The sequence below is a fragment of the Chelmon rostratus genome, chromosome 2, assembly GCF_017976325.1.
Source record: "Chelmon rostratus isolate fCheRos1 chromosome 2, fCheRos1.pri, whole genome shotgun sequence".
Taxonomy (NCBI): Eukaryota; Metazoa; Chordata; class Actinopteri; order Chaetodontiformes; family Chaetodontidae; genus Chelmon; species Chelmon rostratus.
The window spans coordinates 18545669-18571506 of record NC_055659.1 but is presented as its reverse complement, the minus strand read 5'-3'; the positions used below and the strand labels follow the sequence as shown (position 1 = coordinate 18571506).

Genomic DNA, 25838 nt, shown 5'->3' with positions numbered 1-25838 from the left:
AAGGTTTCACTGATGTCTCTCAGCCAACCAGTGGAACACACATTTGTCCAGTTTTCTTTCCTAATAAAACAATACAGTGCTACATACCTAAACTTAGGGAGGCTTGGCACTGAAGTTTTCCTGCAATTCTAATAGTATTTAACATGACATATTACCACATATAGAATTATCAACTGAATTATTGATTTTAATGAGCTTGCATATAAATAACATATAGGATAGCTGGACAGAAGAGCAAAATGTCACTTTATTCTGTCTCTTTGGCCAGCAATGAATCACTTTTCGTTTCCTCTTCTTTTCTTGTTCCTAAGAATGATGTCGAAACTCACCGAACACAAAATCATGCGTTCATTTTTAAAAAGGGAATGAGCAAATTCTTATTTTAGTTGTCACCAAGCAACAGTGTGCTGGCAGTTTAAACCAATGGAGTGACTCTGAAGTATCATATAAAGTCTCACGGCAGTTTTATGAGTCCAAATATCTCTTTATGACTTATTAGACAGACAATAGTGTTTATTCTGTAGACAACAGTGAATGGGGGGTATTATTTAAAGTCAACGAGGAGCCTATTACAGTGTTCAGGATATGAGCTCCAATTTATAGAATGTGGATGAGAAACTGACCACTAATGACATTATGTAAGCAATCAGTAATGATGATGATGATTTCCCCAAATATAATTGAGTTTACACAGCTGTGTTGGAAATATTCAGCTCCTTTACTAAGAGTACTGTAAAAGTATGATCACGAAAACGTTCTTAAAGTATTAAAAGAACTCAATGCAGAAAAATGTCCCCGTGACAATTATATATAAATAGATTATTATTACTCCTGCATTAATGTAAAAGCTGAATTTTACTGTTGTATTTGAGATGCAGCTCATTTTGAACTTCTTTGTATAGAACTGCAGCTTATGATTATTTTCATTATGGATTTATCTTCCATTAATGTTTTCTCCATTAAATGATGGCTTGGTTTGTAAGATTTCTGAAAAAATACTGAGAAACACAGGCAAAACTACCCAGAGGCACCTTCATGATGCTTGTTTTGTTCAAATGCTCACATTTATGAAGCTGGACACATGCAATGTTTTTTTCTTCAAAAATGACTTAAACGATAAAAATAGTTGCACAACTAATTTTCTAGCGATCGACTAATCAGCTATTTTTTTTAGCTGGACTTTATTGTATTACACCATATGTTTTGTGTGCAGTATACAGTACAATATTTGCCTCTGGGATGTGGTGGAGTAGAAGCAGAAAGCAGCATTAAAACAAAAGACTCAAGTAAAGTACAAGTACCTCAGATTTATACTTAAATGCAGTACTTGAATAAATTTACAGCTACAGAATTCTAACACTTATTTTACCAAAGTCCAAGGCAAAAACAACAGTGGCAAAAACAAACAAACAAACAAACATACATACATACATTAAGCCTTTGCTAATGACCAAATAAAGGAAACAAAGACATAGTACGTTTTTAGTTGCAGGTAGGCATGAAAGCCAACTACAACGCACAAAAAAGAAATAAGCAAAGCGCAAAACAAACTCAATAAACGGAATCAATACTGACACCATTGTCGATGACGCCATCGCCTGTTAAACGGCAAGGGAGGCGCTATCTATCTATATTAATTATTAGCCTGTAAGATTAAAAAAATCAGCGGCAGCGATAACAGCAGCCATATTGTAGAAATAATTGTTATTTGTTTGGCCCGAGGGGCACTTTAGAGGGGGCAAAGGGGCAGCGGATTGAGCCACTAAAACCACCCGACGTGTATCGTCTGTACGTCCCTGTTTTCTGTCATTTCTGTGCCCACTCCTTCCTTTCCATCTGCGTCTTTTCAGTCGTCGTCTGAATCAGCTATAAATTGAGATAGGGGGCAGCTCCACCTTAACAACATACATATATAACGTTTAGCAGACGTAGAATCTCCACAGCAGTATGCAGAATGGATTAACGGGCAGATTCTCGAGGCTTTCCAGTCACACTCTCGGCTCACGGGAGCTAGTAGGAGAAGATGACCCTTTTCTCTTCGCTTGAGGAGGCTGTGCTGCTGTGTGGGGGAGTGGGTTACATCCTGTGGCGTTTCCTGTGTTTGTAAACTAGACGGTCTTGAAAACGTCGGGCGAGTGAAGCTAAAAGGTAGATAAATATCTTCTCAGTTTTCTTCGTTGCTCGGTGAATTCTGACTGTGCATTCAGCAGTCTGTGGTTTCATTTGTAAATATGCATGCTCGGAAAACGGTGGAAAATGGATTTACCTAATAATACACAGCGTCAATGTTAGCCATTGCTAGCTCGCTAACAAACGTTAGCTTAATCATCGGGAGGGGGAGGCACTCACAACGACGGCCATCATGAATGTCTTTATCGCTCAGTCTTGTCTTGAACGAGTTGAGGTTGTGTCTTATGCTGTTATCATGGTGGAAGGGTTCATTGGTCCAGTCTGCAAGATAGATACGCTCTTAAAGCTCATATATCAAACCGATGATCAGGTGGGCTAAAAATGTTCCATTACTAACATTTCAGTGGGCGAGGGCGCCAGCAAGCGGCTAGCTACTGGCTAGCTGATGTTAGCCAGCTAGTTCAACATCAGCAAAACTAACGTTTGGTTGGGTGGCAATGCGAAGGCCAGCTCAGTCAGTGCAGAAAAATAACATTTATTTTCATCGCAACATTATGTTAGGGTTATGGCATTTACTTTGCTGCCAACTAACAGAACCGCAGCCAAAAACTTAACTATACGACGTAGCCTTCTAGCGTTTTAATTAGCGTTAGCCAATGATAGCGTTACGGTAGCTGTCTATTTTCCTAGCAACATTAGCTAGCTAACAAACGCCAATGGCGAAAGCACTGTAGCTTGTAAGTATATCTCTGCCTCCATCTGGCTACCGTTAGCCTCTATAATGGCACACAAGTGTACCGTTTAACTTGTGCCACGGTTGGAAACAACGGACCAACGAAGCCAAAACGTAACGTTAAACCAGGAAAGGCCATCACGAAATAGAGCAACGTTTCTTCGAATAAATTCATGGCGTCCTCGTAATGTAACTTCGCTTGTTACTTGATAACACCCATGTCAAAATGTGAAACATAGCAACATGAGCATGCCTACCTTTCCTTTCAGTTTTTGTTTTGGTTCACAGCCGTCAGTTAAAGTTGGAGAGAAAGAAAATCGTGCTTTCAATGTACAACTGCTCTTGTTTGTGCTTTTTGAATTGTGTTTGGTATGTTAGAAAACTTTTATCTAATGCACAAATAATTAAGACACGATGGGTTTTGAAATGTTAACAGAACAGTTGAATATTTCGACCTGTGACAAGATCACGCATTTAAGAATACTAGCTAATTGTTTCATCAGTCATACTCAAACACAACATTATTCTTTAGTTCGTCTGGCTGTGCTGTAGACATTTTTCCTCTTCCCACATGTCTATGCTGTCCCCTCTTGTCGCTTGTTTCCATCATGCCTTACAAACGATTGGGAAAAAATGTCAGTTTTTACTAACTTGAAGGCCGTTTACATAGAGTATAAATGAACCTACTATATTACTCCATGTATACCCAGAACATCCAGGTGTGCTTTGGTCATGGACTGTCAGCATACAGTTTACCTGTGGAAAAACCTAGTGATAGTGGGAAGATGGTGAGGGCTGGGTCAAAGTGGTTAGTGTTTGGTAACAGCAACTGATTCTCAATCCAAAATGATTCCAGGTTTATAAGAAGAAATGCTTTTTGATTCCACTTATCCATTCCTGAAAGCAAAGTTTGATTGTGTTTCTACCTTCAATGGTTATGCTTTCAGCGGTAGAAGTGTATTGTTTCTTTGTTTTTTGTTTTTTACAAAAATGAATCCGAGCTACCACAAAATTCAGTAGCGGCAGAATGTTATCATCTTGCAAACATAATTTCTTACAGCTTGGAGGTTTGTCTTGCACGAGGAAGCACTGGGTGTAGCACCGTGTACGACTGGATGTTTTTGATTGCCCCATTGACAGTCTAAATGCCCTCAAATCAGTTGATGCCAGTGCACCTCTCTTAAGAAACTTGGAAAATGGTATGAAAAACACAGAAACGCTTAGAAAATACCTAGTCGTTCTAGCAGCCTAACATGGCTTCGAAGACCAGTGTTAAATGTTTTCAACATACTGTGTTCTTTTTTTAATTACTTTTCTCAGCAAAAAATATTTGGCAATTTAGGACTGTGTGACGTGACCAAAATCTCCTACTCTGATATTGCTCATTTCATATCCAGATAATGATGCATATCACAATGTTACCCCACTCTGTGTCACTTTCAGTCAAACATATGTTTTTTTGTATTGCCAAATTTCCGGCCTGCATCCGTTGTGGAAGAATGCAAAGCATCATAGACCGGTCAACTACTCTAAAAATAAGAAAACACTCAGAAAACAGGCTAAATGGAGCACAATTTAATCTACATGGTTAAACATATTTAGAAAACTTATAGTGTTTGTTATAAGAACCATTTGAAGCCTCAAATCATGTTCTTCAATAACCAAATCGTATTTTAAATGCTGAGTTCTATAAGATTTCAGTGTGGGAGAAATTCCATAAAATATCATCTCTGTTTATGGACCCTATGTTCCTATTTTTTTTTTTTTGTGTCCAAGTGACTAAAGAAGGCAACAATTTTTTAATTTTGTCCAGTATTGAGCGAGAGCGCTGCAGCCAGGAACTGCCAACTGGGGTGCAATGTATTCTGTCCAGGTGTTTGCGAACCCTCAATGTGCATTCGCTAAAAGTGTTTGTTTTTGCCACTGACATGCTCAGTATTTGACAACATTATGGAAAGGACCCCTACAGAGATAGACCTTTTTGTTAAAGAGTAACATCCTTTTTGTTTAACCAGAAATATCTGCGATATTGTGACCGCCAAAGCCACCTGACTCCATTTACAGAAAGAGCAATTTTTTCATCATGAAACTCACTTCATTCAAACTCGAGAGAAATACAATAAAAACGTCTTGGATCGTCTTTCAACTGTGAGAACAATGACCACTGATTCTGGTTTGTTTGAAATAAACCCATAGTTTACCGGATCGCGAGAGAAGTGAGCGAGAGGGCGGACAGAGTGGGGGGAAACGGCGTGTTAAATATGTCGGTGTCGGTGACATAAAACAGTAATTACTGGATAACAGATACCCTCCCATGCCTTATGAACATTGCACATGCAACCTTAAATCAACTAGTCAACTAATCGCGCACATACCAATTGCATAACATGGTCAACTAGGGTAGCTTCAAAAGAGAAATAACCATAGTTGCAATGTAAATATGCTGTATGATTTTTCAAGTATTGGCCACAACCTATGTATAGTTGTTTTTTGTAATGGTAAGTGTACTGACTAATTTCTATGAACCAAAATCAAGCTAAATCTATTCACATAGCTATCTGTACAAATTCAGAATATTTATGTGTGTTATGTTGTGTGATGTTTAAATGTCATTATGAAAAATCACCATCCTAACTGGACTTAATGGAATATGTAACGATACAGACAGCGAGTGATGCTGTAATTTAATGTTTGTTTGTTTCATCCACATCCTCCTCTTCCTCAGTTTTAATACTAGATGAGTGAGGTGGGTGTGGCTTCCCACCAGCCCGACCATCCTGACTGACGGATCTCTGGATGACCTTGTCCCCACCCCTGTCCCTGCGCTCACATACACCACAGCAATGTCACATCTGCCCAGCAGCTCAGTCCGCGACCATATGAAATGGGTTTGTTTTGAGAACACCAAAATGGTTACAAATAACTTTATTTGAAGTCTTGTGTCACTCAGGATGTTGTCGTTGATGACTAGCTTGGCAAATGCTATGTCACTGGCAAGATAGTCTGAGATTCAGATCATTTCAAATTGTTCTTAAATGTTTGACGTAGTTGGTAATGTGTTTCTCTTCATTCTTTTATATGTATTTTCTTTGCAGGCGGGGCTGCTTGGCTGCGAAGCTGTCCTCTCCAGTATGGCCCTGATGCAGGCCAGCTCCATGGCTGCTCCACCCAAAAAAATGATGGCTCCACTTGGCCATGGACCACCACAGCGAGAGGGACCTGACCGTGGTCCCCAGAGCCACATGATCCTCCCATCTGGAATGAGCTGTCCACCCCTGGTTAGGACCCACTTGGGAAATGCAGAGTGGGAATGGGGTTGTCATAGGCTATGCTTTTAGTATTATGAAGAGTGTAAACCCTTTGCCTTTATGGAATTGAAAATGTCAGTATGGGAGACCTATAAACTGGAATATGAGTTAATGTTATACATACTTTATGGATAGAAAACACAGACATTATCACTGTCAGGTTATATGTAAGAGCAAAGGGAATTGGTTTTAGAAGCTGCATGTATCCCATTGAGCTTATTCTTCCACAACCAACAGTTTTCTAGTTTATTGAAATTTAGATTTGTTTCAGATGGACAAAACCTTGCCCTAACCAGCACAGTATATGATAGTCCTCCTCCATCAGAAGCCTTTTAAATTGTGCTATTTTTACTAAAACTGAATTTACAAATTTACACTATTAGCACTGGCTTCTTTAGATGGCAGTGACAAAAGAAATTACAGACTAGAGGTTCAAATTTCTTACTTTCTTAATTTTTGTCATATTTTACGTATTCGTTTTGGAATTTGGAAATAATTGACTCTTCTCTTCTGGCTCTGTAGCTTATCCGGAAGGAAGGTGAATTCCAAGCTCCCCGCCTGCTGGACGAGAAGGAGATGAGGGCCAACGAGGACATGCAGCAGAAAAAAAAGAACAGGAAATCAGTAACGCCCTGTAAAGTGAGAGAACAAGAGGGAAGGGGTGGGAAGGTCAGTGACTGTGGTTGCTAAATAGGGGATGGTCGTGCATGTTCATTTTTCCTCAATACACAAAAAACGCCGTTAGCTGGTTGCGCACATTTCTGCAAAAGCGTTTAACTTTATTCAAGTGGTCCTCACTTGGAGCTTTCATGTGTGCACTTTTTGTTTGTGTGGGGGTGGGGGGAGGAGTTCAGGGAAGATGTGGAGGGGGTGGAGGATCTCTAGAGAGGAAAGAGGGGGAGGGGAGCAGAGTGAAGCGGAGCACAATAACTGCAGTTGTGCGCATAACAGGGGGAGCAGTAACATGAGGGCATTAGGCCGTCAGAGGGGATTGTGGGTTATTTCTCATTTCAGATGTTAATTACGTGTATAAAACTCTCATGTCAACTTCCATTTCGGTTTTTAGGACAATCACTTATTACAGATTAAAATCTGGATTATGTCTGCAACGTCTTTAGAGTGTAATGGAAATCATTTTTTAATTTTACTGACAATTCACAGGAGTTTTAGATTTTCATCAGATTCTGAGCAGTTGTGGGTGGGTATTTATGACAGATGTCATGTCCGTGGTAAAATGCACTGTATCTCAGTTTATATCATTAGCAGACTAAACATTGCATTTGAACTGAATGTTGAATCATTGTTCTTTGCTGTCCTCATTAGGGCACAGGAGATGAGAATGGTCCATCATCCAAAGTGCAGAAAAACTTTATTTGTGATCACTGTTACGGAGCATTTAGGAGTGGGTACCACCTGAAGAGACATATCCTCATTCATACAGGTATGGGTCGCGCTTGAAACAACTTGAGTTTACAGTTAAGCGAGGTTAAAGTTTACAGCTTTTAATGCCTGATTACATGAATCATTTGTTTAAAGAGACCCTGAAAGCTTGAGTTGGACTGAATCTAGGAGTGTGCAGCAACTGTAAGGTTTTGCAATGGCCTGCTTAAAAACCTTGTTTGGTAATAGCTTTTGCCTCACAGCTAATTGGTGGTATCTGTGGGGACTTTAACTAAAACTGGTGCTCTTCGGTTTAGGGGAGAAGCCGTATGCTTGTGCCGTTTGTGACATGAGGTTTATTCAGCGTTACCACCTGGAGAGACACAGCCTCATTCACACGGGTATGCGTCCTTTAACCGTACCCATATTACATAAATCGGACTACATCTGTAGTCTGTCACTTCAATCAATGGACAGATGCTCAGAGTTCATTTTGTCTGTGGACAGTAATTTCCAACAAAGCCACCCCCCAAAATCTGTTCACCATAAAATATAAAGTACAGTATTTGTTTGAATAAATATTGGTCCCCCAACACCAGGAGAAATTTACAGAAGGTGATGTAATACAATGTGGTCCAAATGTCCCAAGTCCACTATTAAAAACTGTTGTTTCTACATTTCTCATGAAATTGTTTTTTTTTTCTTATTTGGATTGTTTGATTTAATCGTAGCTTTACATTTTGACTTATCAGTTGTAGAAATGTTTGCAGGATATTAGAATCCACATTCTTTGAGTACTGTTGTAGTGTAAGTTTGGGCAATTGGACGAATATGTCAGCTGTGGGTGATTGCTGAGTCCATTCCTTTTTTTCTGAGGCAGGAATTTTCATCGTTTTATGTTGCTAATGTTTTGGTCTGCCTCTGAAGAGTGAGTGAGGGCTGCGGTGCATCGATAAACTCTGTTCAGCATTCTAACCCAGTAGCACAAAGAGGCCGGCAGTGGGAACAAACACCATGCAGAGCTAGAAATTACAAACTACAAATTAAGGGTGTATTTCGACCAAACCAGAGTTTCTGACGGAACAGTGGAAACATCAAGCAAGGCGGGTTCCTCAAGACACTCTCTCCACAGTGTTAAGTGGGATTGAGTTCTGGTGCGTGTGGAGGGAGAAACGAGCCTCTCTTGTCATTAAGTTTTGCTAATTCAGACTTTAATTTGTCTGAAAAACTGTGACACTTTGACATTGTTTGGCTCAGTGTTGTTACTTGTTTTGTTGTTAAATTGTTTTAACAAGTGAAATAAGAGGTTCTTTCTTCCTTTAAATATTGTTTGTGCAAATGCTATTGGGTCAAAGATGTCAGCTTGATACACTGGTCTTCACATGGTGTGGTCACTTTAAAGAGTAACCACATCCAGGCTAGTAATCCTGTGTGCTCTTCCATCTAGCAGTTGCTGCATGCTCTCTAAACACTTTGTGCAGTACAACACCTAAAGATGCACTACTGGGCAGTGCTATATCTTGGTTGGTTGTGGTCACAAGTGCAACAGACCACATCTGACCACCCACACAGCTCGACCATCTGACAAGCACTCCTGCTGAAGCACCCTCGTGGCTTTATTCTAAAAATTCTGCCATGTCTTGGTCTGGATAATTAGACTTCATAAAATCAGCGAGCAGAACCTGTAAAACTCATAGTCTAGAAGCAGATTAGTGCTGGGAAACTTTCTTAAAGAGAACCACTTGGCTCCACAATATTGGTTTCCTCAAAAGATGTAACAGAGCAGTTGGAAGTATGTTACAGTTAGAGGACAGACGTTAAAAGTACTAGCAGTAATGACACATAGAGGACTGTATCAGTTGTATTCTGAAGGTCTAAAATATGGATTTGTATGAGTACTGAGTAAGTATATTCATGAAACAACTGATAAAAACAAATGATATCTGTTAAATTGCTAAATGATGACAGTGAACAGTTCTGTAAACAATACTTTTTGATAGTGGACTTGAAAGTGGACTCAAACTTGTGGACCCCAGTGTATGTGTGTGAAAGCCTCCAAGGACAGGCCGCAAAAACATACAACATTTATTTTGAATCATTTTTGTATGTAATTGTTACTGTCAGTGAAAATAAGTGCATGGACATCAAAGGACTATGTTCATAATTGTTTACAGAAAATGAAAGTTAAGGACTTAAAAACATTTGCACAGTGTCGATATTTGCGTTGCACCCTTTCACACAAAATTCTTTGTTTTTCATTTTTTAAGAAGTATGCTGTGGGTAAGTCAACTTCAACCTCATCGTTTTCCAAGTCAGTGACTACTGCCCCAGTATTCACCAAAACAAATGCATCAATAGTGAACTTATGTTGACCACATCAACCAACTCAGTTGGCATGATTTGTGTATACAGTATATTTATAAACGTATAAATTATTTTATCCCAAAGTCCCAGTGGCTTGAGTAAGCAGTTTCTTTTTGTGGAAACACTGCATCTGTTCTTTCTGTTTTCCACATGATGAATTTTGTGACTTTCTTTTTTCCCCACATTGTACCTTATTTGATAGGCTGGATAGCTAATAATGTTATGCTCTGTGTGTGTAGGGGTGAAGCCGTACGCTTGTTCCATGTGTGACATGAGGTTTTTCCAGCGTTACCACCTGGAGAGACACAGACTCACTCATACGGGTATGCGTTCCTTTACCGTACCCAGTTCAAGATAAGAAACTTTATTTGATTAGGTGGATCAATAAATAGTTGCTATTCAAACAAACACAGTATGAACGACCAAACATACAAGCAAACACGCAGGCCCAAAACAGCCCTTTAGGAGTTGATATTAGGAAAATCCAACAGTAGCCTTTTATATGGACTCATTGCTGACCTAAAGTGTTCAACAGAATGTTAAAACAGTCCTGTAGTAACATACAACTGTAGGATCAGTTCATAGTGTACAAAAACTCATCCATGATTGATGTTGGTCTTTGGCTGTATGAGTTAATACCGTAAACCATTGTTTTTTCTCAACATGCATGCATTTTTTACCCCTGATGCACTTGATCTAAAACCAAGTATTATTTTTAAATGTTCGCTAATAATATTGACTGAAACACCAGAGAAATACCTGTAAAATGCAATCAAATAGAGAAGCCCTGCAGTGAATCCTGCTGTTAAGAAACGTATAAATCTTTTGGTGAATTGGGTGGACAAAATATAGAAACATCTTTTTGCAGTCCAGCTGTTGAGAATATAGCCTCTAGAATTTCTGTTCGCTTGAATCATCTCCCTTCTCACCCTGCCCGATAACATGTCCAGTAATGGGCCATTTATTGCACTGTATGAATAGATTTAAGTACACCTGTCATGAGCTAAACATGCTCCTGTGGACTCCTCAAAGTGTATTATCCCTCTTGTACCATTGCTGCTCAACAAAATTTACTTCTCATTTATTTTTCCTTTTAATTTTTTTATCCTATGAGGATATTGTTATTGGTGCTTTATCATCCTAACAGAGCGAAGGAGATGAAGCCATACATACATCGTTTACTCAGTAACACATTTGTTTTTGCATACCCTGTTGTGTATCAACTGAGATTCAGTATTTATTATTAATGGATTTATCTTACATGGTTGGGACTTTTGAAGGAAGTGGCATGGTGTCGTAGTCACAATAGGAGAGATGGGGGTGATTGGTCACAATGTATCATGGACAAAATAATTTTCACTGACGCCAATTGTGCATGGCTTTACTAGAAAGTTAAAATTTCTGAATGCTTTTTGATTATTTCAGGTTCATATTTGATAGTAGGTAACAGTTTGTGTTAATGCCCTCCTGCCTGGTCCAGCCATATTGAATAAGCTGATGAACAGGCCATGGTATATTATGGGAATAGTCCTTTGATGTCCACACCTATTGTACATGCGGATTAATGGCTGTACAGCTCATGTGTCTTAGCTGTAATTGTCTGGCTTTTTAAACTCATGTTTTTTATTACTAGTTGCAGAGATGCTTATACAGATGCTTCTGCTATGAGTTTACGGCGGAGATCAGATTGGAAGCTTTTGGAAGTTGAGACAGATCCTGGAGTGCTAGATAACTACAACACTTGTAACACTTAAAAGCAACACACACTTTTCATCCCATCATAAATTTAACCATCATGCTAAATATAGACGTTAAAGCAATTTCAACTGGCAGTAAATTGCAACAAGGATGCTCACGACAGTGCTAAAAAATGGCAACACTCGTGATAGGCAACGTGGAGAAGTGTGCTAATGCGTGTCCTTCAGCTGGCCAGTGTGATCACCGTCTTAGATGTTTCTTTGCCATCTTGCTGCTGACTTGTGTGTCCTGTTTTGAATATGCTTGGCTAATATCCTGTTGCTGCTTTGGTTTCATGATGTACTCCAGATTCTATGACAATGAATGCTCCTCATAACAGAAGACAATTTTACTAATTAGAAGTGAAACAAATCCCCCCTTCGCATGAAGCTTGATTGAAATGTGTAATGTCTGCCAGGTCCTAGTGCTTTAATGCCTGTGAATGATGCCTTGATGCTTAAGGAACGTCGTAGCTAATATGTTGATACTTTGTGTATGTAGGGGTGAAGCCGTACGCTTGCTCCATGTGTGACATGAGGTTCTTCCAACGTTACCATCTGGCAAGACACAGCCTCACTCATACTGGTATGCGTCTGCTCACCCTAGCTCATTAGGTAGTGGTGTTGTAGAAGTGCCTTAACGTTTCAACTCTACAGCAGTGCAAACAGAGGTTTAGGGTGTCTAAAGTGACTCAGCTTCAAATATTCTCATATTCTGAAACATAAAGATGTATCCAGACATGTAGTAGGATGAAATATAAAAACATTCTACTTTTAGTTCTTGATGTCAGTATATACATACATAGTGGGGCACCTGAACGTACACAACTTCAGCTTTTCCCCTGCTGAATGCTCTACTTTGTTCTATGCAGTTATTTTGTTTGTTGCTTCTAATTTTTAAAGATTTGTTGTTTGCCTAAAATGACCCAGTCAGTATCACAATACATATCCCCATGCACTGCAAAACAAGCAATCGTTTCTCAGGCTGAGGACGTAATGTGTACAAGCAGAAGAAGAGCTATTCTAAGGGAAGAGTTGATGGTTATGTGTTGACACTTATTTTTCTCTTTGAAGCTTTATACTTACATACTTTTTATGTGTGTAGGGGTGAAGCCATACGCTTGCTCCATGTGTGACATGAGATTTTTCCAACGCTACCACTTGGCAAGACACAGCCTCACTCACACGGGTATGGGTTCACCATTCTTTGCTACATTAGAGCCCAAATACCCAGTGTACTGAAGTTTATCTCCCTTGTTTATACAATGACTGTTACTCAGGTCTTTCAATTATTCATAGGCATCAGTCAGTATTAACTGTTAGGGTATGCTGGAGTGGTGCCTTTCAGTTTCTGAATTAACCCTTTAAGGCACTATATTAGACAACATTTCCAAAGTTGTCTCCGTTGGTACTTCACTGCAGTGCCTGTAAATTTCACCTTGACCTTTGTCTAAACACTTCTTAGCTCAACAAAGAGACTTTTTCATTGAGGTCCCTTTTTCAGGCTTAAAACATGTTAGCAAAATGCATTTGGTGTAACATCATACTGGTGCCAATGCTTTTGGCATGTCTGGATACATAATATAAGTGAGTGTGTCCTGTTCAGCTCATTGTGTTGTTTTTACAAAATATTGTGCTCTGTGTGTGCAGGGGTGAAGCCATATGCTTGCTCCATGTGTGACATGAGATTTTTCCAGAGATACCACCTGGCAAGACACACTCTCACCCATACGGGTATAAGTTTTAATTATCCCTCTGACTTGATACTATCAGGGGTTGTAGATATTTGCCCTTGTGCGTAGACATCACCTACCTGTGAGAGTACTTCTACACAAAGCAAATTCTGATCTGTAGTACTCAGTCCATGTTCTTGATTATGAAAGACTTAGGTTTAAGAACCAGTACATTTAATTATTTCTTTTCTGGTGTGCTCATTGTATTTGATAACTGCTTTTAGGGTCGACATGACTCATTTTATGTCTTACATGTATAGAGACTACTTGGCCATGTAAATACTTCAGACCTTGTATTGACATAACTCTGACTATTGTATGTAAAATGACATTTTGTGTCCATAGTTCATGAGAACATTTTCTAAAGTTTGGTACTGTGTACGTTTAGGGGTGAAGCCATACGCTTGCTCCATGTGTGACATGAGGTTCTTCCAGCGTTACCATTTGGCAAGACACAGCCTCACGCATACTGGTATGCTTGAATTAATTGTTCCCCTTTCACTGTGACATAAGTACACTTCATTTTTTTATTTTTTGAAGTCCCTCTATTTTTGGTAAATTAATTTCCCCTTCTAAAAAATGTTTAATAGAATTTTTAGGCTTTGTTGGAAAACTGTCCACTGAAAAAGTGACTCTGTCAGTTCCCTTGTTTTGTGTGAACATTGTAATGGTACCTATTGCATGTGTATTGTTGACTACTATTGTGTATATCCAATGAGACACATTACACTAAAAAAGTGTTTTAAATGCAGGCATCAACAGTCTTAAAATGTCAAAAAGAGGCTACGTTTCTCAAGATTTTATCAGGCCAATAAAAGACATCTCTTTTTTTGCCTGCATTAACAGTGAAACGGTGCATCTTGAACATGGGGTGACGTTAAAAATCTTCAACATGAAATTATAATGGGTTTTTCACCACCATCAACAGTTTGTTTGCAGGATGACTGAATATTACTCAAGCTGGTCCAAACTGCAGTGTGTAAGCCCTGTTTCACCTTAATTTATGATGCACCTTAACTCTTGTCGTCTGCAGCTTCTTAGACTCTTTTTTGTGTAATGTCTCCGACAGAATTTTGCCTGTAATAAAGCATGCAATAATGAACAACCTGAATGCATTTCATCATGTCTTTTAAAATCTGTTAAATGAACTTCATCAGTGCGTTGAAGTATGTCTAACATTCTTGTGTTCTGTTTAGGGGTGAAGCCGTATGCTTGTACCATGTGTGACATGAGGTTTATACAACGTTACCAGCTGGAGAGACACAGCCTTACTCATACGGGTACGTCCCCTTTTTTTAACCTTGACCCTCTTTTTCCTTGACTTTGGTCATGCATGCGCTCCACATTAATCTTTACATGGCTGCTTCAAACTCGAGTTTGTATTGCTTTCTGTCACCATATTGACAAGTGCTGTTTGATGTAGCATCTGCAAGGAGCTTCATGAACACTAAACAATACTTCCGTCCATACTTTTATATGAAATGACATGATGACAAAAATGCAAAGACGCCAACACCACCCTTTGGTTTGTAGTGTTGTTCAGCTATTGTGCTTAAAAAGACCAATTTCTAGATGTCAGCTGTGTTTTCAATGTTTAGATGTCTGTAAGCCTTTTGGCTTAGTTTCAGACTTTCAGACTTTTTTGTATTCGAATTAGCTCAGCTTGGCTGTATTGTGCTTTGTCACGATACAGCAAAGAGTACAGTCAGCCCAATAGCTCAATGCAATGAATCTGGCTTTTGAAAAGCAAAAGTGCAAAAACATTGACTTTTTAAAATGTATTTTGTTGCACAAACGTCAATCTTGATCTTTTTTACTTACATATTTCCAAAAAAGCAAAACTGCTAGATTCTCATAAATACATGAAAGGAATAATGGTTGAGAAGTTTTAACAGTCCGTTCCCCGAAACTGGGTCAGAGAAGGCGTTCACTGTGAGGCAGCTGTAGGCGTGTGATTGTCTACAGCTGATCAATTTTAGATTTGTGCATTTGTGAAGCTGAAGTTAAACAGGAACCAGATTGGCTTGACCCTTATAAAGGACTCAAGGAGTGTCTCCTTAAAGACATAGAGACTTAGACCTATAAGGATGAAACACTGTGTGGGGTCTCAGTTGATGTGAGTCAGATTTTGTATTTAGAATAAAATCAACACAAACATTTTTTTTTCCTGTAAAAAATTAAAACATGCAAATTTAGAGCTGACTGCTCATTAGTCATTAGTCACAGCTAAGTCATTGTGTCATTTCACATTGAAAGTAATGGTGATAAATTAACATGCAGTTATCTGTTATGAATAGTTTCATGTCTCATATTTGACAACAGGTTTTGTGTAATGTTATTCTTTATTTGTCAGTGTGCTTTTACAGTATATATTTTTATTTGAAGCAAAAGCAGAGTTAATGCTTATTTTTTCCTAAATCATAAGCTAGGTTCTGTATGATGGTTTTCATTGCAGTTTCCATAACTTTAAATACATTTTAAGTTAAATCACAAGGGCTGCTCTGCAAACGAATGTCCAATATTAATGTGTTGTGCATAGTTGTTTCCCAACTGCCTAAAATTGTCTAACCTCAGCGATCAGCGTTACAAAATTTCAAGTATTTACGTTACATATCTATTCCAGAAATCTGTATGCGGTGTGTTGAAATTGTATGAACACAAGCAGTAATTGGCATGATATGAAAAACTTCCTTTTGTACTCGTTGGAATTTGCCCACTAGGGACTCTGGTTTCGCCTCACATAATTGTCTGGTCATTTGGAATGTTTTTAGGTTTGAAGATACGTTAATTTAGCTTTCTATGCAGGATATTTTCTTTACCCTTCAATTTTTCTAATTTAAACGTTGGCTTTAGACCTTCAGCAGTTACAGTTTAACTTAAATCAGATGTAATTTCCAATTGGAATAGCAGATTCTTGAAGCATGCTGGAATTTCCAGTGTAAACAAAGCGCTGATGAGTGCAACCAAACTTTACTAAGCAATTAGTAAAGTTTAATGTCGATCATTTTTGGCAGTTGAGTGTTTAATGCTAAAGTTGGTACTTTGTGTGTATAGGGGTGAAGCCGTACGCTTGCACCATGTGTGACAAGAGGTTTTTTCAGCGCTACCACCTGGCGAGACACAGCCTCACTCATATGGGTATGCGTCAGCCAATCTTAACCCAGTCACAAGATCAGGATGCTGTAACATCTGTGTGCTTGATCTAGTCTTAAATATTTGTATTTATACACAAATTATTCAAGTGTAATGTCAAATAGATGACATCATCTCATGTCTTGTGTTGTGTAAGTGGATTTTGGATCTGAATTTGAAACAAGCTTATTATATCATATTGTACCCTTGTAAGTCATTTTAGGGTATGACATTGGTTATTAACCACCGATATCAATTTAGTCCAGATTGGTACTCTTAATTAACAAAACAGGATTACGGATTTATTTAATTTTCTCTTGTGGCAGAGAGACAAAAATAATTCTCTTGATGCTCTGCGTTTAGGTGTGAAACCTTATGCTTGCACCATGTGTGACATGAAGTTTTTTCAGCGTTACCACCTGGCGAGACACAGCCTCACTCATACGGGTATGGGTCCGTGCACCGTGCCCATGACATTCAGTGTTACAAATCAGTGTGCACATTTGATTTTGTTAGTTCACTTCAGACATATGCCTGTTACATTTAAGGGAAATGTCAATATGGAGTATGAAGTTTTGACAACGCTTACTAGTCTGCTGATGTTTGCTTTCAGTTGAGCAGGATAACCGTAAATCCTTATTTATTTTGTTTAATGTTTGTTGATAACTACTACACTACAAAACAGATAAAGGCATTATAGAAGGACAGTATTTGTTTTGCATGAATTGGCAATTGTGTGGTTAATAACCAATAGTGTAGGTATTTACTCCTAAATTAGAAAAAATGGAAAGTGAGGCAAAGTAATATAATATTGCTACTTTGCATTTAGGTGTGAAACCTTATGCTTGCACCATGTGTGACAAGAGGTTTTTTCAGCGCTACCACCTGGCGAGACACAGCCTCACTCATATGGGTATGCGTCCGCCCACCTTACCCATGTCACTGATATCAGCCTGTAATTACATTGTGTTAGATACAGAGCCAGCCGTCTAAGGTAGTTTTCAGAGCTCTCTTAAACTGAGCAGTAGAACGATTTCTTGATCAAGCCAACCCTACATCATGTGTGTAAACACAACATTAAAGCAAGTCTTAATGTGTAAAGAAATGCAGGGCTGCAACATCATCAGCTCATGTGATGTGTTAAGTTGTGGATTTGAGAATTGGTTCACACAGTTCTTTATTGGATTTTAAGGAAAAACAAACATTAAAAAAAACAAGAATTGATTTCTTGAAAGAAATTTCAAAACAATTGAAAAAAGTGGTTAACAACCCATCAATTCTGGATAGATGTTTGAAGCATATTATTTATTGATGGATTGTGAACACAAGAAAATACGAAGTCTGAAAATAATACCATAATGCTCTGCGTTTAGGTGTGAAACCTTTTGCTTGTACCATGTGTGACATGAGGTTTGTTCAGCGTTACCACCTGGCGAGACACAGCCTCACTCATACGGGTATGCGTCGGTGCACCTGCCCTTCTCACATTTTGTAGATAATGATTACATAGTCCTTCTTTTGCTAAGAAATGCAGCACAGTTTCAACACAGATGTCTCATTTTTAGTGATAGCCAAATGAAGAACTGTGTGTATGTGTTTTAACTTACTGTAAGCATTCCTTTAAGTAGGTTAAAGCAGCTTACTTACAATAATAATAATTGATATTCAGGACCTTTTAATGAATACTAAAAGGCTGTAAAAACCTGCAGTACTGACACATTTGGCCTCATCCTGTGCTTTTAAAACTGCATTTTTGCTCATCGTAGTTCTTAGAAATCTTTTTTCAGAAAATGATCTTACTTCATTAGTCCTTCTTCAGTGATCATGATCGCTAGTGGTGAAATGCTCAATTACTTAAAATGGATGTTGGTGTTATGGTTTCACATTGAAATGTGCTTTAAAAAAATAATTGCTTAGTTATCAGCATGATTTAAATTCTACTTTAATAAGCAGGCTCTTAACATTAGATGCACAAAAGTAAAAGAAGTTCACCCTGAATGTAATTGTAACTACTAGAATAATAAACGTTAATCATTTTGATTGGTCATATAGTTAAAATGGTCAGTTGTGTAGCCGTCTTTGCTGGTAACTCTGTTACATGAAGGAAACACATATCTTTTAGTTTGTGCATGAATTGGCAAATGTGTGGTTAATAACCAATAGCTTAGGTATTTATTTGTAAAGAATGGAAACTGAGCTAAAGTAATATAATATTGCTACTTTGCATTTAGGTGTGAAACCTTATGCTTGCACCATGTGTGACAAGAGGTTTTTTCAGCGCTACCACCTGGCGAGACACAGCCTCACTCATATGGGTATGCGTCCGCCCACCTTGCCCTTGACACTGAGATCAGCCTGTACTGAACATTATATTAGATGCAGGGTCTGCTGTCTGAGGCTTTTAGCATTATTTTGTAAAAGGAACTAGTTTTTCTTGATCCAGGCGATCCTGCATTATGTATATAAATGCAACATTAAGTCTTTACATGTAAATGAATACAGGACTGTGACATCATCAGCTCATCTCATGTGTTTAGTTGTGGATCTGAAATTTGATCATCGCAGTTAAATGTATCTGTGATTGGATTTGGAGGAAAAAAAGTCAAACTCCATGTGCATCCTTTTTTAGGGAAATTTCACATAGGAAGTGAAAAGTGGTTAACAACCCATCAATTGTAAATAGATGTTTAAAGTACATTACTGATTGATGGATTGTGACACAAAAGTCTAAAACTAAAAATAATGTATTGATGCTCTGCGTTTAGGTGTGAAACCTTTTGCTTGTACCATGTGTGACATGAGGTTTGTTCAGCGTTACCACCTGGCGAGACACAGCCTCACTCATACGGGTATGGGTCCGTGCACCTGCCCTTCTCACATCACATAGATCACCATTTACTCTTTATTGTGCTAATGTGAGGGACACTTTTGTGTGGTTACAATAACAGTCAGAATATATAGTTTTTGTAGATTTGTAGGTTTGTTGCTGTTAGTAAGATGTAGTTATTAGTTAGTAACCTGTACTTGAAACTAGGTGAACTTATTTAGCAAAAACATGATCGTTGCCCTCCAGAATTGTTGGCCGATAGCGTGAACCTCTTGTTTGTAAGACACTAACACACCCTAATACCTGGCTAGGGAAAAGCCGAAGAAGCCATTTCCTCATTTACACCTGGTATTAAAATGCAGTCTGTGGCTAGATGAGTCATCTGGATAAGGAAGAACAGATGTTGATGAGTTATGTGCTGATCTAAATGCTATCCGTACACCATGACCACATTCTCCAGAAAACATTCACCCAGCCACCTGAAAGGTCAGCCAACATTACATCTCTGTTATCTTAGAATATCTTAAATGAATGACACCTGTCCATGACATTGCTTCCCCTAACCTGACTATCAGCAAGTCTGCCAGCCCGACCTAACCAATTTGCATATTGAGACACAATGCTGGCTCCATGAAGACAATGACAACACATGAATACCAGGTGTAAACGGGGCCCATGTGTCTGCCTCCCGGCTCTCTAATGTTTTGTTCTATCTTGATCCAGGTGGGTTGGTGGGAATCTTAAAGTGGGGGTGGGCAATCTGGCCGAACAATAAGATCACACTCTCTTTAATCACAATCACGATCCGTTTTCTAGATCTTTTAGTCCTTTTTTCTCAATTTTGAAATGCCCTGCCGACAAGCCAGATTTGAAATAGCCAATGAATTTCTCCATTTGCATCATTAATGCACAGTATTGCATTTAAGATCGTTCTTTTTTGGCTCGTCATCTGCCTTACTGATAGCCATAAGTCGTTGCATTAACGGATAATGTTGCATTATTTACAATATGTTGCCCAAGGAAGACCCAGGAGAAGTAATTTTCCAGCATAAGCATAGTCACGATTTAAAATCGTCAGATTGACCATAAAGGCCAATATTGATGTTTTAATGCACACACCATCAGTTAGATGAAATTCAGTTTATGGTCGAGCAAGCCTCAAGTTTGTGCAGGCTTTTTTTTTTTCTTTGTTTTGTTTACAAGCCTTTTAAAGGATGTTTACTACGTTTACCAGTAATACTGGAGGGCACTTCAAGAACCATAATGCGGATGCACAGGATTGAGTATGTCGGCGTTAAGCTCCAATTCCACTTGTGAATTCTGTTTTTTATTAAATCAATTTTTAGTAAGAAAGTAAGTAAAGAACAAAAAATACGAGGAAAGCAAACCTCCTTTACAGAACATTTAGGAAGAGGGCTTCATTTGTCTTCAATGATTTTGTGATTGTTTTGGTTTAAGCTTGAAAGGTAAACATTCTGTCTTTTGTCATGCACACAGAAGTGCAATAGCTCTAAACTTTGCTCTCAGAAGTCAATAAGCATAACTGAAAAACACAAAACTAAGCAAATGTGACAGGTCTTCCAAATTTACATTAGAACAGACTTAAGTCTGCAGTCTGTGTACTGCTGCGTCACTTGTGAAATAATATGAAAGGACTAATAAATTTATTTATTTTAAAATTTATTTTGGCAGATTAACATGGAACTCCCTAATGACACCTGATTCTGCCAGGACTGTCCTCATTTTATAGTGAGGACAGCATTCAATTGACATAATAGAGTCAAGGCGAGAGGACGCTAAAATAGTCTTGATGTTAATTCAGACAAGTGATTAAATGTTAATTCAGACGCAGTGATTAAATGTTAGTCTCACACAGTGCGTTGTTTGTTTCTGCTTTGAAACCAGACATGTTTGCTCCACAAGTTAAAGTCTGCCTTGACCCTATTCACAGTTTAACATATGATCTCAGTTGCATGTCATTTCACATTTCAACATATTTTCTAAATTCGGAAATTCACATTACACACTAAGAAATGATGAGCTATTATGTCTGCCAGTGTTTTAGTCCTGAGTGTTAGCTTGAGCTTGAAAGTTGTATTTCTTTTACTTGTGGGTGGTAGGGCTAATATATTGCTCTGTGTGTGTAGGGGTGAAGCCGTATGCTTGTTCCATGTGTGACATGAGGTTTATTCAGCGTAACCACCTGGAGAGACACAGCCTCACTCATACGGGTATGCGTTCCTTTACCGTACCCTTATTACTGAGAAAGGCTCTGGCGCTTGCAACAGAACGGGGTCACAACAAACTCGAGTTTGGATTGTCAAGTCATTTGATGGGATGTTGAACCAGCCTCAAAATACTTGCCCCAGTTTTTGGAGGCCACTATGTTGCGTAGATCTGGGCCACGAAAACAAGAAATTCCACTCTGATCTACACATAATGAGTTGATGACGAGGCCTTTTAGAATGTCAGTTTTGAGATGCTGAAACTACACAGCTGAAATTTACTGATAGGGCTGTTTGTTTTCCAACTTTTTCTACGTGTTGGAAATGTAGTTTGCCAACAAAGATTAGAGAGCGAAAAAATTGCACGCAGTTTGTTGGTACAAGACGCTAAAACTGACGCATTGACTGTGTATTTGTGTGCTCTTTTAGGAGAGAAGCCATTTGCTTGTGACATGTGTGATATGAGGTTTATCCAGCGCTACCACCTCGAGAGACACAAGCGTGTCCATAGTGGGGAGAAGCCTTACCAGTGTGAACGGTGCCAGCAGGTATGTGAGCCTAATGTAACACTTCTGTCACTCACATATATCCTGTGTGGCACTTAATGGGCAGTATGAAGTCTGATTTGTTGATGTTTTAAAGTAGACTCGTTTGTTGATGCTACTTGCTCTTTATAAATATCGAAACAGATTTCCCTTCACATTTACTTGAATTATTAACCACGTCCAATTTGTTTATTTTGAAGAACTTTTCACGGACAGACCGGCTGTTGCGGCACCGGCGGTTGTGCCAGGGTCGCAGTGTAGCCAAAGTAGAGAACCAGCCATGCTGCGAACCACGCCCGTACCCCCAAGAACCCCCACCGGCACCCCCGACCTGGAGCCCCCTGCATCCTCCTCCGGGCCGGCTGGCGGTCTGACATTCCACCTCCCCTATATCCACAACACCGCCAGAGACGGGACAAGCCACAGGGTTTCTTCTTCTCAGCTCTGTGCTGAGTGACGCCACACTCTAGCACAGACTGGTCTTGCAGCTCCAGTTTTGGGATTACTAATGACAGAGGGACATTTGTGTTTTTGTTCTGTTGACTTTTTACTGTGTTTCCTTTTCTCCCCCCATTTTTTTAAAAGATGAGACTTTTCTGTGATGAACAGTGGTCCTGTTTTGTACTTAATCTATTTGATTTTTGCAAAAAAAAAAACAAAAAAAAGTTTTTATTGTTCAAATATATCTGCATTTGGTGGTACTCGGGAAGGGCAGTGGGTATTGTTTATCCTGATGTGTCAGCAACAAAATGGGATGAAGTGGTGGGGAAACATTTGAGCCTCTTTCTAATTTTGTGGCCCATTTTGATTCGTAAGGATTGTCAATTAGTTCAAATTTATTAAAACTTTCCTTCCAGGTAAAGCAAGGAAACCACTCTGTTGGCATCTCATGTAGACCAGATGTTGCTTGGTAATGCAGCTAACATAGTGTTAAACATTAAGACATTTCACTGAGAGCAGCATCTGGTCTAGACATGATTCAAACAATAGGAGTTCCCTCACTTTATCATCTTTGGAGGTACAGTTTTGATCATTATTTTGTGTAAATAATTGAAAATGTTTATTATTTCACTATGGAACTTTTTTTTCTTTTCTAATGCACAAAATGGGCCAAGAAGAAACTGAAAATTAGAAACCGGTTCAAACATGGTCTGTTGCTGCAGTTTCAGTGAAATCATGAGGTAACCTGAGTAACTTTGTGAGTGTGTCTGTTTAAAAAAAAAAAGTAATATCAAACAGTGCTTCATAACTGTAAGCCAGGACTTCTGAGAAGTGGATGATGAGAGGGCAACCTGCAGTTGACTGGCACTGTGTCCGACATTGAGAATTGAGTCACAGGAGTATCACCTGTGTATCTCGCGTTCTGTGTTGTGTGTAACATGCTGGTGACTCAGGAAATGGCACAGGATGGCAGCCTTAGCAAGTCGTCCTCCCACACTCAGCGAGAGTCATGCTATAGTACGCTCAGCTGTACATATATACTGTATATATATACAGAGATCTCCAGTACTCGGCAGAAAAGCGTCTCTCCTTGCTCTGTCCACACATCCTGGTCTAAAATAGTGCAGGTTGGCCACTTGAAGTCCCATTATGTTGTTTGTACCGATTCTCACAGAATCTTGTGAGATTAGCGGGGGTATACAAAATCTTGTGGCCTTAGTGTTTCTTTTTTTCTTTTTTTTTTTTAAATTTGCCTTTTTCTCAACTGTTTATTATGGTGGATCAGATGTATTTACTAAGACGAGACAGCCTGTCATCATCATGGTGTGCTTTTTCTGTTTTGTTTTTTATCCTAAAGCTGTCATGGTAACAGAACGTTGATGGCTTCAGTGGCGCTAAAACAGACTAATGTGTTCTCCTGTCAAGAGAGAGGTTGTCTTTTGATGATAATGAATATTTTGGATCATTGTTACTGATTACAGTGTAACGCACTCTGTAATCCTTGAGGAGCCCCTGGGAGTTCGACAGTCCTTGTGAGAAGTCAGTAGTGCTCAATCGTTTCCCACTGCAGTGCTTTGACCCGCAGGCCATAGCAGAATCGACACTTGCTTGACTCTACTACACACTAACAATTGCCTTTTTATCCAAATATTATGTGGTTGGTGTGTAATAATGGATGTCTGTCATGTCATTGGGTTTAGCCTTAAGTAAGTGCGGATACACAAATAATCATTGTAGTACTAAATGATATTGTAACGAACGATTTCTTTTACCTATGATCGTACTGTGCGAAAGTCTTTGTCGGTCAGACGGCAAAGAGCTGCTCGATCAGGGCCACTTTGCTGCCTGGTGGAAAAATTTCTCAAACTTGCTCCTTTCTTTGACTGGAGAGCTCGTGATTGCGTCGTCCTAACTGTTATGTTTAACCTAGAAATGTCCGTGCTGGTTGGGAGGCTGAATATACATGTACATATCAAGACATTACAACTGTTCTTTGATGCCACAGCAAGTAACAGATGGCTGAAAACATCAAAGGTGATTTCAGGGGACGACCGTCTCATTTGGATCGCACTGAGTGGAGAACGTCTTTTTATTTTATTATTTTTTATTTAAAGGTCCAGATAAGCTTGAGACTTGATGTGGAAATGGAGTCCCAGAGTGCATGATCTGGTCTCTGGTTTATCGGAACAACAGTTTGTGTTTGATACAAATAAGTGGCCGATTACTGAGTTATGTGATATTTTACCAAAAGTATTATTGGGAAGATTTCTTTTTAAATGGTCCATTGATATCGAGGCAAAGTTGTGTTACGGTTCAAGTGTGTACAGTCATGGGATTCAGTTTTATGTGACTTGATGAGATAAAGTAGATCCCAGTGGCAGCGAAGGGGCCAAGTTTGAGAAATGCATTCATTTGCTATGGAAACACTATTCCAAATCTGTGGAAGGGATACTGCTGGCACGAACACATAGTGAAATGGCTAAAGGGCAATACAGTATATAGTTGACGTCACTTGTTAATACCTTTTTGTCATTTATTGTTTTTAGTATTATCAGTCTCATTGTTAAAATGCAATAGAATCCTTGAGTCTCAGATCATTTGTTTATAAGATTGAGGTTTAATTTTTTCAGACAGATCCAAGGATTTATTTGTCTGAGAATTTCTCATCACATTTTGATGATTGTTTCAAGGACCTTTTTTTATTCTGATGAAATTGTAAACACTGGAGAGAAAGGAAAAAAAGACGAAAAAAGAGATGGATATTTTTTTTTCCCTTCAGACTGTACTAGACTTTAGGTTTTAGACAAAGCCTATTTCTCCTCAACTTGACACATAAGGTGGACAGAACAATTTGGATCAGTACAGTTGAGAGCCCAGTATGTTCGGTAATTTTGACATTAGAGGCAGTAGTACCACAAGAAAATGTTTTCTTTCTTATACGAAGTCCCTGGTATTTGTAGTAAATTATATTGATAATGGTATTAGATGAACAACAGCAACAGTAGCTATCACAGATTAGTTGTTTTCTTTATTAGTCTTGCATGCAGAGTTATGGTCCTCAGTTAAGATAGGATCTTGATATTGATTATTTTGTGTAGGAAAATGAGTGCATAAGAATAACTTCCTAAAAAATGTTACAATGATTATTGTAAAATGGGCTAACTAATATGTACCCTTGTGATCCAATTAGTTTGAAGTATATGAAAATCAGAGGAGAGGCTTCTTACTATTATGCTGAAATAAAAGAATTTGTAAAGGAGTTTTGTTTGCTCACGGGCTGTCGA

General features: G+C 38.8%; 1 protein-coding gene across 23 annotated transcripts; it reads left to right on the top strand.

The window, feature by feature from the left end:
• Positions 1 to 1910: 1910 nt before the first annotated feature.
• znf740a (zinc finger protein 740a) lies at positions 1911 to 25838 on the top strand. Of its 23 annotated transcripts, none has more exons than XM_041959035.1 (21): positions 1912 to 2148; positions 5589 to 5751; positions 5959 to 6141; positions 6694 to 6810; positions 7495 to 7612; positions 7869 to 7952; positions 10155 to 10238; positions 12154 to 12237; positions 12757 to 12840; positions 13302 to 13385; positions 13773 to 13856; positions 14581 to 14664; positions 16439 to 16522; positions 16880 to 16963; positions 17346 to 17429; positions 17890 to 17973; positions 18748 to 18831; positions 19282 to 19365; positions 21491 to 21574; positions 21998 to 22116; positions 22314 to 25838. In XM_041959035.1, the coding sequence occupies exons 2-21, from the start codon at positions 5707 to 5709 to the stop codon at positions 22485 to 22487; spliced, it is 1932 nt and encodes a 643-aa protein (XP_041814969.1). In that variant the 5' UTR covers positions 1912 to 2148; positions 5589 to 5706; the 3' UTR covers positions 22488 to 25838. The 23 variants fall into 23 exon arrangements, with proteins under 23 accessions (XP_041815036.1, XP_041814969.1, XP_041814954.1 ...); XM_041959020.1 differs by having other exon boundaries at positions 6694 to 6840; XM_041959027.1 differs by lacking the exon at positions 1912 to 2148 and adding an exon at positions 2351 to 2500 and having other exon boundaries at positions 6694 to 6840.

Coding starts and splice junctions, on each gene's coding strand:
- znf740a (XM_041959020.1), top strand. CDS start 5,707: ATGTCACATCTGCCCAGCAGCTCAGTCCGCGACCATATGAAATGG. Junction 13,386..13,772: donor ACACACTCTCACCCATACGG/GTATAAGTTTTA, acceptor GTGTACGTTTAG/GGGTGAAGCCATACGCTTGC. Junction 18,832..19,281: donor ACACAGCCTCACTCATATGG/GTATGCGTCCGC, acceptor CTCTGCGTTTAG/GTGTGAAACCTTTTGCTTGT.